We start from the raw sequence: 13,949 nt of genomic DNA on the forward strand, positions 1-13,949 counted from the left end.
TATAGTGAAGAGCAGAAGAATGGAACTAAATTGGAATATTAAAATAAAATTCTAATATATTTCAAAATTCTAATATATTTTATGATGTAAGCAAAAGTAAAAAAAGTAAGATAAAATAAAATTTGAAAACATTGATAATGGATACAAATTAATTCGTATGATTATTTTTAGATGTTAGAAATCAATCCTGATTTGCAAACACCACTTGAATCAACGAATCCACCTACTGCTGGTGATAATAAAGATATTAAAAAAGCGGCACCAACATTAGATTTTGAAACTGTTGGATCAGATAAGATTGGTCAGGTATTAATATTTGTTTCTTTCTCCTTTTTCCTTTTTCTTCTTTATTTTCTAATTCTTCTTTTCTTTTTTTAATAGTTAAAATTTAGGCTTAATTTCGTGCATTCTTTAAAATTTCAATTTTAATAAATAAATAATTTTGGACAAAAAAAAATATTTTCTTTTTTTTCTTTTCATGAAAGATTAATTTTGTTATAATCAAATAATTTTTATTCAAATATTTATTTAAAAAAATTGATTTATAGCAATAATTTAGTTGGAATAAATTTTTTCTTTTATTATTTTCTTTTACAAAATTTGGATAAGATTACTTTAATTTTCATTTAATCAATCACTGTACTTGTTTATATATACATATATATGTCTGTGTGTGTGTGTGTGTGGGTGTTATTTCGTTAATTAAAAAAAAAAAGAAATAATTTGATCAAATGATTATTTCAGGAGCAAAAATTAGGAATTCAAGAATGGATAAATTTGACATTAGATCGTGAATGTACACCAACACTTTATGTTTATTTTGCTTGTATTGCTATACTTGGTGTTATCACTATTGGTATCATTATTATCGTTGGTTTACAATGTAGCTGGAATTTTATTACTGTAGGATGAAAATTTAAAAAAAAAATTATTATAATATGTATATTTTGGATAAAAATTTGGAAATTTTTTTTTTCGTACTAATTATAAAAAAATAATTACTTGTTACTATGTAAAATGACTGTCAACGTCACAATATGAATAAGATAATCTTGAATATCTGTAGTGGTATCAATGTATGCTAACGTTTTTACGTGTACGCATTATTTATTCATATTTACATCCTCCATTACTAACCAAAATTGTGCTAATTTTTTTTTTTTTGATAGATTTGAATACTACGATAAGTAAACAATATTTTAGTAAGGATACAATTATTTGTTTTAAGAAATCTCAGATAAAACCGATTTATTCAGGTCATATTTATCCGCTTCTATCGCTTTGTCTAATCAGCAATTATTAGCAGATCCTTTTTTTTTTCCCCCCAACTTCATTTCTTCATATATATATATATAGCATCTCTGATACACTTTGTTAGGTGAGATTGTCGTGGACAAGTACTGAATAATGTATGAAAAAAAAAAAATTTAATTATCATGAAAATTGGTTATTGCATTTAATTTAACGATAAAATTAACATTGTAAAATTATTTTGAAAAATTTAAATTTGAATGATTCATCCTAATAACATATAATGGACATTTCTTGTGAAATATATTTTCATTTATTAGAAGAGTTTTCAGAATTTACAACCATTTTTAATCATTTTTATTATTGTTACTGTCATTTATTATTTTTATTATTATTATTATTATTATTTTTTTCATATCATTATTACCATTCTTACCATTATTTAGCATCTGGCAATTATTGCTATTATTATGGTTTTATGATTTTTTCATAAAAGCTTGTAACATCATTTTTTTCATAAAGGCCTATTTCAAAGTAGAAAAATGATTTTAGTGTACAATTCTAAGCATTATTATTATCTGTTAAAAAAAATTCTTCCATTCAAAATTATACAATTAGTGAATCACTTAGTTTCAGTGAAAGTATTAGCAATAATTTGGCAAATAATTTAGCAAAAAAAAAACACAGAAATTTCAATAGCTTCAATTCAATGATAAGGCGAAAAAAAAGTCTTTTTTTTTAAATTGTTTAATCTTTTTTTTTTAAAAAATTTTATTGCACGATAAGGAATGAATGTGAAAGTAAGAAAAGAGAAATGAGAATGATAAAGGATTTTGTATTGTTGTGAAATGAAAAGAAAAAAAACGAAATATATTTGTTGGTTTCGTAATAAATTTTATTGAATTTTTAAAGAAGTTATAAAACAATTGGCTGTAAATTAATGAATGAAAGAATTAATTTGCCTTCATATATCCATAATGTCCAAAGTTATCTTCCAGAATCACTCGTAAAATGGAGCAAATTTCGGTGAAATTAGGCCGTAAAGATGGTTCATCTTGCCAGCACTGAAGCATCAGCGTATATCTAAAAGTTACTTCTATTTCAATTTTTTAATAGTTTAATTTAAATGTTAATGAAAAAAAAAGAGGAAGAAAACAAAAAAGAGTGGGATGACAAATGTATCTGCGACAAAAGCATTTCAGAGATTAGCGCTTCTCTCCTCCGTTTGGAATAAATGTATAAATGGCTTCTTTTCTTTTCTTTTTTTCTTTCTTTTTTTTTTTGTAAATATAAAAATTACATGATTCCTCTGAAATTAGCAATTTCCTCATGCTATCAGAAGTGTTCTCGTGTTCGTTGAAGGAATAAAAAGAAATATTGTAGTAATTGATGAGGGAATAGAGATTGCTAAGGTTGATAAAATAGCACATTGTTATAGAATGAGAAGATCAAAAAATAGTCCAGTTTTCTTTATCACTGCAGCACTAGCAAGAAATGCAAGAAAAAAAGAAAAATAGCTTAATAAATGATAAAATTTTGCAGTGATAGGGGATTATTTGATGTTTTTGAAATTAAATTTGTAATAGTAAGTGATATTTCAACGATTTTTTTTAAATTTCATGAAGATTGCGATCGATGCATTTTTTTTACTTTAATGAAAATGAATAATTCTTAAGATTTACAATTCTGAAAAAAAGAAAAAATTCCACATTTTAGCGCAATTTATTATGAAGATATATTTCAGCTAATTTATTTTGCATGAAAATAAAAAAAGTAGGGAAAATAAAATTTAAAAAAAAAGAAAAAATGAAAGATAAGAGCAAACGAACATATTAATTGGACAATACTGAGGTTGATTAAGACGAGCGCCTGAATTTAAAAATTTAAGAATTTCGGTCGTTTGTAAAAATGCATAAGGTACTTGACCAAATGAAAATACCTCATAAAGTAGTACACCATAGGACCATCTGAAATTAAAAGAATAGAATGAGTTAAATTTATGCAAATATATATGTATGTATATCAAATTTTTAGGTTAAAATAATTTTTAAAGTTGATGACTAGAAAGGATAATTTGGATTGAATTATGCATCGTAGGAGAAAAAAAAAGAAAAAACTTCTTAGCCTTCATTGCTAAAATACTTTTTGAATGTAAATGATTCATTTTAACTTAAATATTATAGGTTCCATTTTTTTTTACAAATAATAATTTCTTATCCAATTGTTTATTCTTACATATAAATTTTGATTTTCTAAGTATAAAAATTTAATTTTATGAAAGTTTCAAACAAAATAGTTTTAAATTTTGAAATAAATTAAGAACATTATAGTACAAATACATACACATCAGTTTTAATTGAATATTCATATGATCGTAGTGATTCCGGTGCCATCCATTTTAACGGTAATCTTCTATCATGATCAGTGTAAATAAACGAATCCGATAATCGACATAAACCAAAATCAGCTATCTGTAGGGGAAAAAAAAACAAAAGAAAATTTTTTAAATTAATTTCATTAATAAATTTGTGAACTCGAAGAAAAAAAAACTATTTAATAGTAATTTATTTCCTCATTTCATTTATTTCAACAATTGCGGTCATCATTCGTCACAAAACTAATTATTAATGTGCATATAATTCGTAACTGATAAACTGATAACATAATAAAATAAATTAGTAAAAATAATCGAAGTTGAAATTAGGAAGAAAATATTACAATTAAAATTGAAAATGAAAAAAAAGAATAGAGATATATGGGATGAATATGAGGGATGATTACTGTAATGTTTGAAATTGAAACGGAATGTTGAAATTTTGGAATTTCTTACCAGATTGTCAGATCAAACATTCTTTTACTTCTATCTTTTTCATCTTTTAAATTTCATTTTTGTTCTCCACTGCCTATTCCATTTGTTTATTAAAATTACAAATTATATATATTTTACAAATTTTTGAAGAAAATTTCCATAATGACAAAATAAAATTTGAAAAAAATTTAATAGACTATGCAAAAAATTATGAAATTCATCAGAAAATTTAATAGATTATGCAAAATAAAGCATATGCAATTGTAACTGTAATTTAAATTGTGCAAATAAATAAAAGCATTTAAGCAAATAAACAAAATTAAACATAGCATTAATCAAATAAGGAAAATTAAACATAAACAAAATTAAACAAATTTAAATCAAATAAACAAAATTGAATATAAATAAATAAAAATTTATATATAATCATGAGAATTTGTTAAATTCTTTTAACAAATTTAACAGTACTTTGATTATTATTCAAAAGAAAAAAAATGGTTAAATTATCAATTGAAAATTAAACATCACATTCATTTTGAAAATTCAAAGTTCAATGTATTGAAATTAAATAAACTGTTGAGATTAAAACAGAAATTATCAATATCAAATGCAAATATTAATATGAATTAAATATTTCAATCGATCGATATTTTTATATAAATATACAAATAAAATATATTTATTATATAAATATAAAATACATTTAATTTCATTTTACATTTATTTTATTATCTAAGTGCTAACAATAGCAATGTTATTTTACTTTACTAATTACACGTAGAAATCTTAACTGTATTAATTAAATTAAGTGGACAGCAATAAAAAAAAAGAAGAAAAAAAACAAAATGAAACCCAACCTTGCAAATATTTGCAGCATTGACAAGTATATTACGAGCAGCTACATCACGATGTACACATCCTATACCACTCAAATATTCCTATAACCATCAAATTATAATTAGCATACGACTCTAGTTTTAATTAGTTGAAGTTAAATTACGTTAATTAAGCAATATTCATTACGTAAGGTTAATATGTAAATAAGCATAAGAACATTTCATGAAATGGTGATAACAATTATATAATAATTATTCGTCAGGAGTGAAATACCAATTAGTTAGTTATGTTTTTTTTTTTTTTTTTCGGAATATAATCGAAAAGTAAAAATTAAGGAGAAATACAAATATGCAAAATAAATAAAAGAAACTATGCGAGAAAGAAATTAACAATTAAAGTGTGTCAATTTAATAAGCTTAATAAATTGTCAACTTAATAAATTAAAGAAAATGAAAAAGAAATAAGATAAACTATTTAGCTTACATCAATGATATTTTGCTAAAAATAACTTTTGGACAATTTTTTTTTCGTTTTGAATCGATAATAATTGTTTTCCTTTTTCATCTGATAATTTTACCTTGAAATTTTATGTAGAAGAAAATTAAATTTTTTTTTTCCCATAAAAAGTAAACTTACTAATCCATCACTGATTTGCCATGCAAATGATACCAAATCTTTGATTCGTAATTTTGAATGTTCATTTTCATGATTCTGTTAAAAAAAATTTTTTGTTTTTTTTCCTTTTTTTATTCTCTCACTTATTTGTTAATTTATAATAAAATTTTAATTTTTATTATTAATAAAGATATTAAAAATTAAAAATTTATTCTTTCATGAAAATTTTTTCAAAATCAATTCTTTTTTTGAGTAAAATTTTTTTAAATGATAAAATTAAAACAAACCATAATAATTTCGTTCTTTTTATTTCTCACCAAATGTAAAAGATCACCCAAATCACAGTATTCGATGAGTAGCATAATGTTATCATTATCATCAATACTTATACCAAGCATACTTATCAAATGTGGATGATACTTAAGTGATTTCATGAATTTTATTTCCTGTAATTAAATTAATTTAATTTTGTATCTCATTCTTACGCCTACCCTTCCATTCATAATATATTTGTTAGATTCAATTTAAAATTACAGTATTAAAATATATTTTAATGAAAATATATTTTAATCGGATTTAATAGAAAAATGAGTGAAAAAATGTGTAGAAAGAAATGGAATTTTCAGAAATTAAGTATATGTAATAACGAATAAAATAAGTTTCTGACCTTTGTGACCTTTAATAAAGTATTAATATGTAATCTTGAAAGTAATGAATAGGTCAAAGATTACATATTGATATTTTATTAAAGATCACAGAGATAAGAAACTTATCATATTCGTTATCTTGCTAAACGATCAGACAAAGCATAAAAGAAAGAAATAAAAAATTATAATATTAACGTAAGGAATTAAAATAATTAAAATTAAATTAAATTAAAAATTAAGATTAAAGATCAAGATTGAATGTAAAATTATTATAATATTAACGTGAGGAATTAAAATAATTAAAATTAAATTCCTAGATTAAATAATTGTTAATTATTTGCTAAAATTGTTCGCTAAATGATTTGTCACTAAATTTAGTAATTTATTTAAAAATTTCAAATATTTTTGTTAAGCCTTTCTTTTTTCTTTTCCTAATGAATGAAATTATCATAAAGTTTAATTACTAGCAAAAGAAAAAAAAAGAGCGCAACTTTGATAAAAGCGCTTAATGCTAGCAATTATTGCTTTATATTCAAATTTTTCTCCTAAAAAGTGATGATAAAACCTGGATAAAATCAGCATGCGCAATATCATCTGCAATAGATGGAAGCATTTTTACAGCACACATACAATCCTTGAATGTTGCAGAAGTTGCCAACGACGGGTTTACTTTACAAATTGGCGCTAATCCTTCAATTGCGCCTAAAAAAAAATGAAAAAAAAACTAAGAACAAAGAAAAAATCGCATAATAATTTATTGCAAACAAAAATTTGATTAAATGTACAATCAGTGATATTATTGATCAGAATCATGCTTGTAATCATTAAAAAATTACGATAATTAGTAAATGACATTACTAATTATTAATTCTTAATCAATATCAAATTATTACAAGTACTGATATCATCGTTATCATAATTTTGTTCAGAAAAAAAAATAAAAAGTTTAATAAACTACAATTATTGCATATTATGATAATTGGTAAAAATTATTGTTTGAATAATTATCATAAATGTCTTTTTTTTCTTTTTTCACAAACAACAATTATTTTTTGTTAAATTATTTGGAAATTTTTAATTACTAAAGATAAAATTTCAAGCGTAATTTATCTTTTAACTTTTTTTTTTGTATATTATCACTTTTGATAAATATATGTACGAATTAAAATTAAATTTGAAAAAATTACTGAATTAAATTTGGATTAAAATTACTTCCAAAATAATGCGAATGTAAAAGTTGTAACCTTTATAGACATTGCAAAATTCACCAGAACCAAGTTTCGTTTCATGAAATACCACTAATCGAGATTTTTCTAGTAACCATAAATTTTCGCTGAAAAAAAAAAGGACGATCATTGAAGTAAATGATAAGTGATAAATGATAAGCGAATGATAAATGTAGGATTTTCTTTTTTCTTTAACTAAAACTTTTTTTTTTTGAAAGACAAAGAAAATTGTTCATGGTCATAGAAAGGTTCGAGAATATTGTTCATGATATATTTAAGAATTCTTTTATTTTAATTGGTATTCTAATTTTTGTTGTGATTTATTTCCAATCATAACAACAATTTATCCATCTATTGGGATTTTTGAAATTTTTTTTATCTAAAAATTTCATTAAAAAAAAAGAATTTCTAATTATTTCTGTGGAAATCCTAAGGTATTAGGATCAGTTTTACGATATTCCGAGAATTTTCATCGTTACTATCCCCGCTACAAGATTAATAAGCAATTGTGAGATGTTAAAAAAAAAAAAGTACCATAACAGATGAAAGGTAAAAAATTTTGTTTAAAAAAATAAATTATTGGATCAAACAAAGAGTTGTAAACGAAGCCTAATGTAATTATGAAATTATGTCTAATATAATTATTGAACCTAAGCCTAGTATAGTTATAAAGTTAAGCCTAATGCAGCCACAAAGTTAGGCCTAATGTAGTTATGAAGTTGGGCCCAATACGATTGCGAAGTTTAGCCTGATACAGTTACGAAGTTGAGCCTAATATAGTTATGAAGTTGAGTTGAACTTAAGTCATTAGGTTAAGCCTAGTATAGTTATGGAATTAATGTAATTATAATATAACTTAATGTAAGTTACAAGATTGAATAACGAATAATTAATTAGGCTTAATGAGAACAATTAATTAATTAGGCTTAATGCTCAAATAATTATTATAATTCAAAACTTTACAATACACTTACATATCATAAATACATTTATGGTATCGATCATTTTCATCTTTATGATGATTCTGTAATCTTCCGATTCTGATACCTGTCATCTTCTTTATCGTTGTTTTTCCACCAAAAGCATATTCAAGACAAGAATTACAATGATATGAATGATAATCAGTATCATTTTTCCATTGTATACTTCGTCGTAACCATTCTCGATATATGATAATAATAGTGATAATCAACAGAAGAAATAATACTGATAAACCAATACCAAGTCCTAATTTTACTACAAATAATTTCCATATTATCTTATGTTAAATTTTTGTTATCTTTTATATTTGAGACTTTTTTATTTTTTGGTTTCAAATTCATTTTAAATTTTAATTAATTTTAAGTATTATTTGTTTTAATTCATTTTTCTATCCAAAATTTATATTGTTTAAATAATTTTTTTAAATGAAACATTCTAGAAGTTAACTTATAAACAAAATCAAATATTACAAAAGTACCAAGCTAAGATACTGGTACTAATTGACGTAGTACACGTCCGAAAACTAACGTGTAAAATGAATTTTACATTCCTAATTTTTATATGCTTTTGCTTCAGCTATAAGAGTTTTAACTTGGTACAGTAATACGTACGAAGAATGTTATGCATGAGAGAGTAAAGGTAAGAGTTATTGATTACGTATGATTCTAATTAATTATCCAATTAAAATGATAGATATAAATGTGATTCAATGAAACAGGTAGGAAAAATGGATTTGTATTTTTGTATACTATTAATTTGCTTTATGTAAATAAGCTTTAATTTTTATTAAATTACTCAAAAACTTTTACTCATAGAATGATTACTTCAATAATAGTCAAATTTAATTGTAAAAGTAATTAGATATGTTACAAATCAAACCTGTAAGAGAGAATAAAGTTGAATCATTGATAACCTGAGAAATATGCATCATTGTATCATTCAAATCACCCAATAATTCATGATGATCTATATCAGGTGATCGAAATATTGATTCGATTCTTGTATCTTCTAGATTATAATCCATATCATTACGATCTATAATAAAAGTTAAAAATAAAATTAAGTTTGTGATATTTATATATACTATCAAATGATTCACTGATCGGATAAAGTTTGAAATGCATTATGCAAATTTTATCATAACTGATAACCTGTTGAAATTAAACTATCATAATTTGTTATCATGATTTTTTGTTAGGTAATAAAAGATAGTTATATTCACTAAGCAAGCCTAAATGCATAAGTTAGTTTAAATATTTCAAAAAACTAGTCTAAATGTTAGTCTAAAAGTTAGTTTAAATGTTTTTAAAAATTAATATATGTTCGAAAAAGTTAATTAATATATATGGATTTAAATGAAGATGTGTTTCTTTTTTTTTTTTTAGTTTTGAACAATTCTAATATCACAATAGAAATAATAATAAGGAGCTAATTAAGGACAGGTATATAAGCTTAAATGATATGATATTAGCTAAGAATAGGTATGTAAACATGGATGATATCAGAAAAGTATCGACAATTTTACAAAATATCCATGAATTGATTAGTTTCATTACCAATAATCATTAATAGTTAATAGTGATTCTAACAGTTATTTTGATATCATAATAACATACAGTACAATGTTTATTATTTTGATAACGAAAAATAATTTATCAAATGGTACTTAAATGAAATTGGAATATATGGTTATATAAGTATAGAAATATATTAATTACCATAATACCATTGTCCTTCTTTTTCATCATCTGGAATAGATTTATGAGAAGGCCATAACTGATTATCATTATTTATTATCAAATGCAAATTACTATTCGATTTTTCGGTTTGTTTATTGTTATAATAATCTGATAACGGTTTATGATATGTTGTCATTGATTGCAAATTTTGATTTGTTCGACTTTCAATCTGAAATAAAATGAAACGGTAAGTAAAATTAAAATAGAATTGAAAATTGGGAAAAAAAATTCTAAATAGTTTGATAAGAAATCACTATTATCAGATAATTAACGTGTTATATACATATGTTTTACAGTACAATTCATATACATTACTTGAGTAATTTTTATCCTTATTCAGTTATCAGATATTAAAGGAAATGAAATAGAATTGATTAATTTTAAATTACACTTTGTAAATTATAATCTCAAAGGGTAATAATTAATGATCATATAGTTCATCAAATAGCAATTGAATTTTATGAAAGATGGTCTAAATGGCCTTTGAACTTTTCGTTGATTTTTTTTTCCTCAAATAATCATCCTATTTATTTATTTACAAATTTTATTTTTTAAATTATACTTTATTGATTGGCTATACAACGATAGAGCAATAATTATTGCCAATTCCCGGAAAAATTATTTTGATGTTTTGATCGATTAAAGAGCAAAAATATTTTTCCGATAGCAAGGAGAAAAAAAAAAAACGTTAATAAACCGTTTTCAGATAAACTATTGCAGGAAGTAGTAATACTTATTAATTTATTGCAATCGAAGTGCAAATTTCACTTTTAAAATTCATTTTAATTTGAAAAAAGTTTTTAATTCATTAATTTTCATAAACTCAACCTTTTATGAAATTTGTAAAATAACAAACAATTATTGTTAAAAGTTACAAATTTTCATTACAAAATATGATTAAAATAAAAAAGAATCATTCATTTTGCTATTATACTTAATATTTTAGAAAATTAATTTGTTTGCTTTTCCCGAATAATTTCATAGGGTAAAGTAAATTTATTTCGAGGATTATTTTTTTTATTTTTTTTAAATGCAAAATAGAACCTTTCAACCCATTAAAATGTTTAAACTAACTATTTTTCTACATAGAAAATTAAGACTTAAATTTAAATTTGAACTTGAAAAATTCTACTTTGTATTTTTTCTTTTTTAGATAAGAAAATTACTAATAATTAATTGATAATACTGATAAAAATTTAGCAATTTGTCAAATTTCAAATATTCAAACGAATTATCATTATAATTTCCATAAACAATTTCAAAATATAACTTTTCCGAAGAATGAATTTTTCTTTGATCTATTCTATTGTGAATTTTTACATTTAATTAATTAAAGTGTAAAATAATTGATTATGCTATTTATATGTATTATTTTAGAAAATAAACAAAGAAAATAAAAGATGAAGGAAAGAAAAGTGAAAAAAAAAAGAGGGTAAAAATGAAATTTAATAGATGGAAGAAAACAATAATTTAAAAAATTAATGAATAAAAGAAAAATGAAGAATGATTTCGTCACAAATAATTGTCTCTTTTCTTGATTAGAAAAAAAATGATGACGAAGATCGAAATAGATAGGATGAAATGATTGTCATATTAGATGACAAAAGCAATAAAAAACTTTTTTTTCTCAATGAACTTTCAACTTTTCAAGTTCTTTTTCTTTTTTTTTTTCAAAGTTACACATATAATAGTGTTTGAGAACAAAGAAAGTAATTAATTAGCGATGACAGAAAAAAGTCAAAAAATAAAAATTTGCTTAATTAATTTCAATTTGAGATATTTTTTTTTGATCAAAATCGTTAGGATTTTTTTCGTCAGAAATTTTTTGAAGAAATTACTATGAAAATGAAATTTCAGAAAATTTGAGATTGAAAGCAGATTTTAAGTAAAATTAGAGCAAAAATTAATCGTTTTGTTAATTTAAAAAGTTAACATTTGTAAATTATCCATTCAGCATTTCGTTTAAGCCAATTTTTTCTTCCTTTTTTTTTAATGAACTTAGGTTGAAATTTAAGAGATTTTTTACTTTCCACCAAAAAAAGATTAGACTGAATCCTTTAATTACTCAGAAGTAATTAAACTTATTTCCACACCTGTTAGACTAAAGTTACTCATACAATAAGCAATAAATAAATTGTTTTATATATTGCATATTAGGAACAATAAACATGTAAGCTATTTTAATTAAAAATTTGTCAAACAAATTTAAAAAAAAAAGAGAAGTAGAAAGTAGTAATACCTGTTGCAATTTGATGATATCCTTTACAGTAAGGCTATCAGGAGCAATATTAGCCAAATTAATTGAAGTTGTTAGGGTGAAATATCGTAATGGTTGTGTTGTGTGATAAGTTCGTATGTATGAATGAGATGAAAATTTTGAGGAAGATAATGATAAGGATGTTGATGATGATGATGATGATGATGATGATGATGATGATGATGATGATAATGATGGTGACAATGATAATGAACGATTAATAAGTTCAGTTTGCATGAATAACATGGAAAGAATAATTGAAATATTCCAAAACATCTTTTCTTCCTCTTTTCGTTTTTCTTTTTCAATTTAGAATAATAGTAATAGGAATAATAAATAATAATTCAATTATCATTTTTATCACTATAATCGTTCACTTATAGTATCACTGGATGTTGTGCTTGATCTGTAAATAGCTTAATTATATAAATTAAATAATTAAGACTGAAATTAGAAGCAGAAGGTGAAAATTAAAATAAAAATGATAAAAAGCTACTCATATTATTTGCTTTGATAATAACAATTAATAATAATTAAATGATTTAATAATAATAATTGACAATAATAATCAAATAACCTGAAATTATACAATTGATATAAATGATATAAGCAAGATTAAAATAAAAAGCTAAAAATCAAACTTTTTGTTAATTGGAATTCAAATTTTGATTACCTATTTGATATTAATGTAAATTTTATTTTAATCATTTTGCACTATGTCGTATGTTAACGACGTAACAAACGAAATAAATATTGGTCAAATGACGGAAAATAAGGGAAAAAAAGTTTTAAACAAGATTGAAATTCATTAAAAATCAAAAACGACCTAATTGTGATTATTTTTCTTTCTTTCATTCCTTTCATTTTTTTCTTTTAAAAAATTTTAAAAGAAATTCTTTTCTTTTTAATAACTATTATTTATTCATTTGATTTATTATATTATGTACTTACATATATAAAAAATTATTTTTTTTCAACGATAAAAAATTTATATGCACACAATGATATCAATGATATGAGTAAGATTATTGATAACAACCAAGGATCAGAGTTTTCGTAAATTAAATATCATTCAAACTTTGATCATCTACTTGATATTGATATAATTTTATTCAGCCATTTTATACTGTACCATACCGTATCTGTTAACAGGGTAATAAAGTAAAAGATATTTTATGAATTAAAATTTCATAAAGCAAAGAAAAAATTGCACTAACAGTAGGAATAATGATAGTAGAAGAATTGATATCAATGATAACGATGAAAAAAGAAAAAAAAGATCAAGCGAATTTATATGAAAATTAAAAATTAAGAAAAATAAAAAATATTAAAATTGAAAAAAGAATTGATGAAAGGGAGAATATGAATTTTTGTTGAATAGTTATATGAGAATGAAGCAAATTGATGGGATATTTTTTTAGGATTTGTGATTGGTTGATCGATAGATAGATAGATAGATTGATTGATTGATTAATTAATTAATTAATTAATTGATTGAAGGGAGGAAAAGTGCAAAAGTTTTGTCGGTCGAAATTGACGATTGATGTGAATGGAGGAGACAACAATAAGTTAAAATGGAAATCAAGA

The 13,949-nt window shown here is 22.8% G+C and overlaps 2 protein-coding genes across 2 annotated transcripts; one reads left to right on the forward strand and one right to left on the reverse strand.

Moving 5' to 3' along the window:
* Positions 1-171: 171 nt before the first annotated feature.
* LOAG_06511 (hypothetical protein) lies at positions 172-912 on the forward strand (the record flags this gene model as incomplete). The annotated part of the gene is made up of 2 exons (XM_003142047.1): positions 172-306; positions 745-912. 2 exons carry the CDS (start codon positions 172-174, stop codon positions 910-912), a joined length of 303 nt encoding a protein of 100 aa, XP_003142095.1.
* Positions 913-2,204: 1,292 nt separating this feature from the next.
* On the reverse strand, positions 2,205-9,390 carry LOAG_06512 (TK/KIN6 protein kinase; the record flags this gene model as incomplete). Its single annotated transcript, XM_020447160.1, has 10 exons — positions 2,205-2,334; positions 3,081-3,218; positions 3,595-3,722; positions 4,918-4,998; positions 5,534-5,608; positions 5,800-5,958; positions 6,725-6,861; positions 7,404-7,492; positions 8,360-8,621; positions 9,246-9,390. 10 exons carry the CDS (start codon positions 9,388-9,390, stop codon positions 2,205-2,207), a joined length of 1,344 nt encoding a protein of 447 aa, XP_020302580.1.
* Positions 9,391-13,949: the final 4,559 nt, after the last annotated feature.

Source organism: Loa loa, assembly GCF_000183805.2.
Source record: "Loa loa unplaced genomic scaffold supercont3.176, whole genome shotgun sequence".
NCBI classification, from domain to species: Eukaryota; Metazoa; Nematoda; class Chromadorea; order Rhabditida; family Onchocercidae; genus Loa; species Loa loa.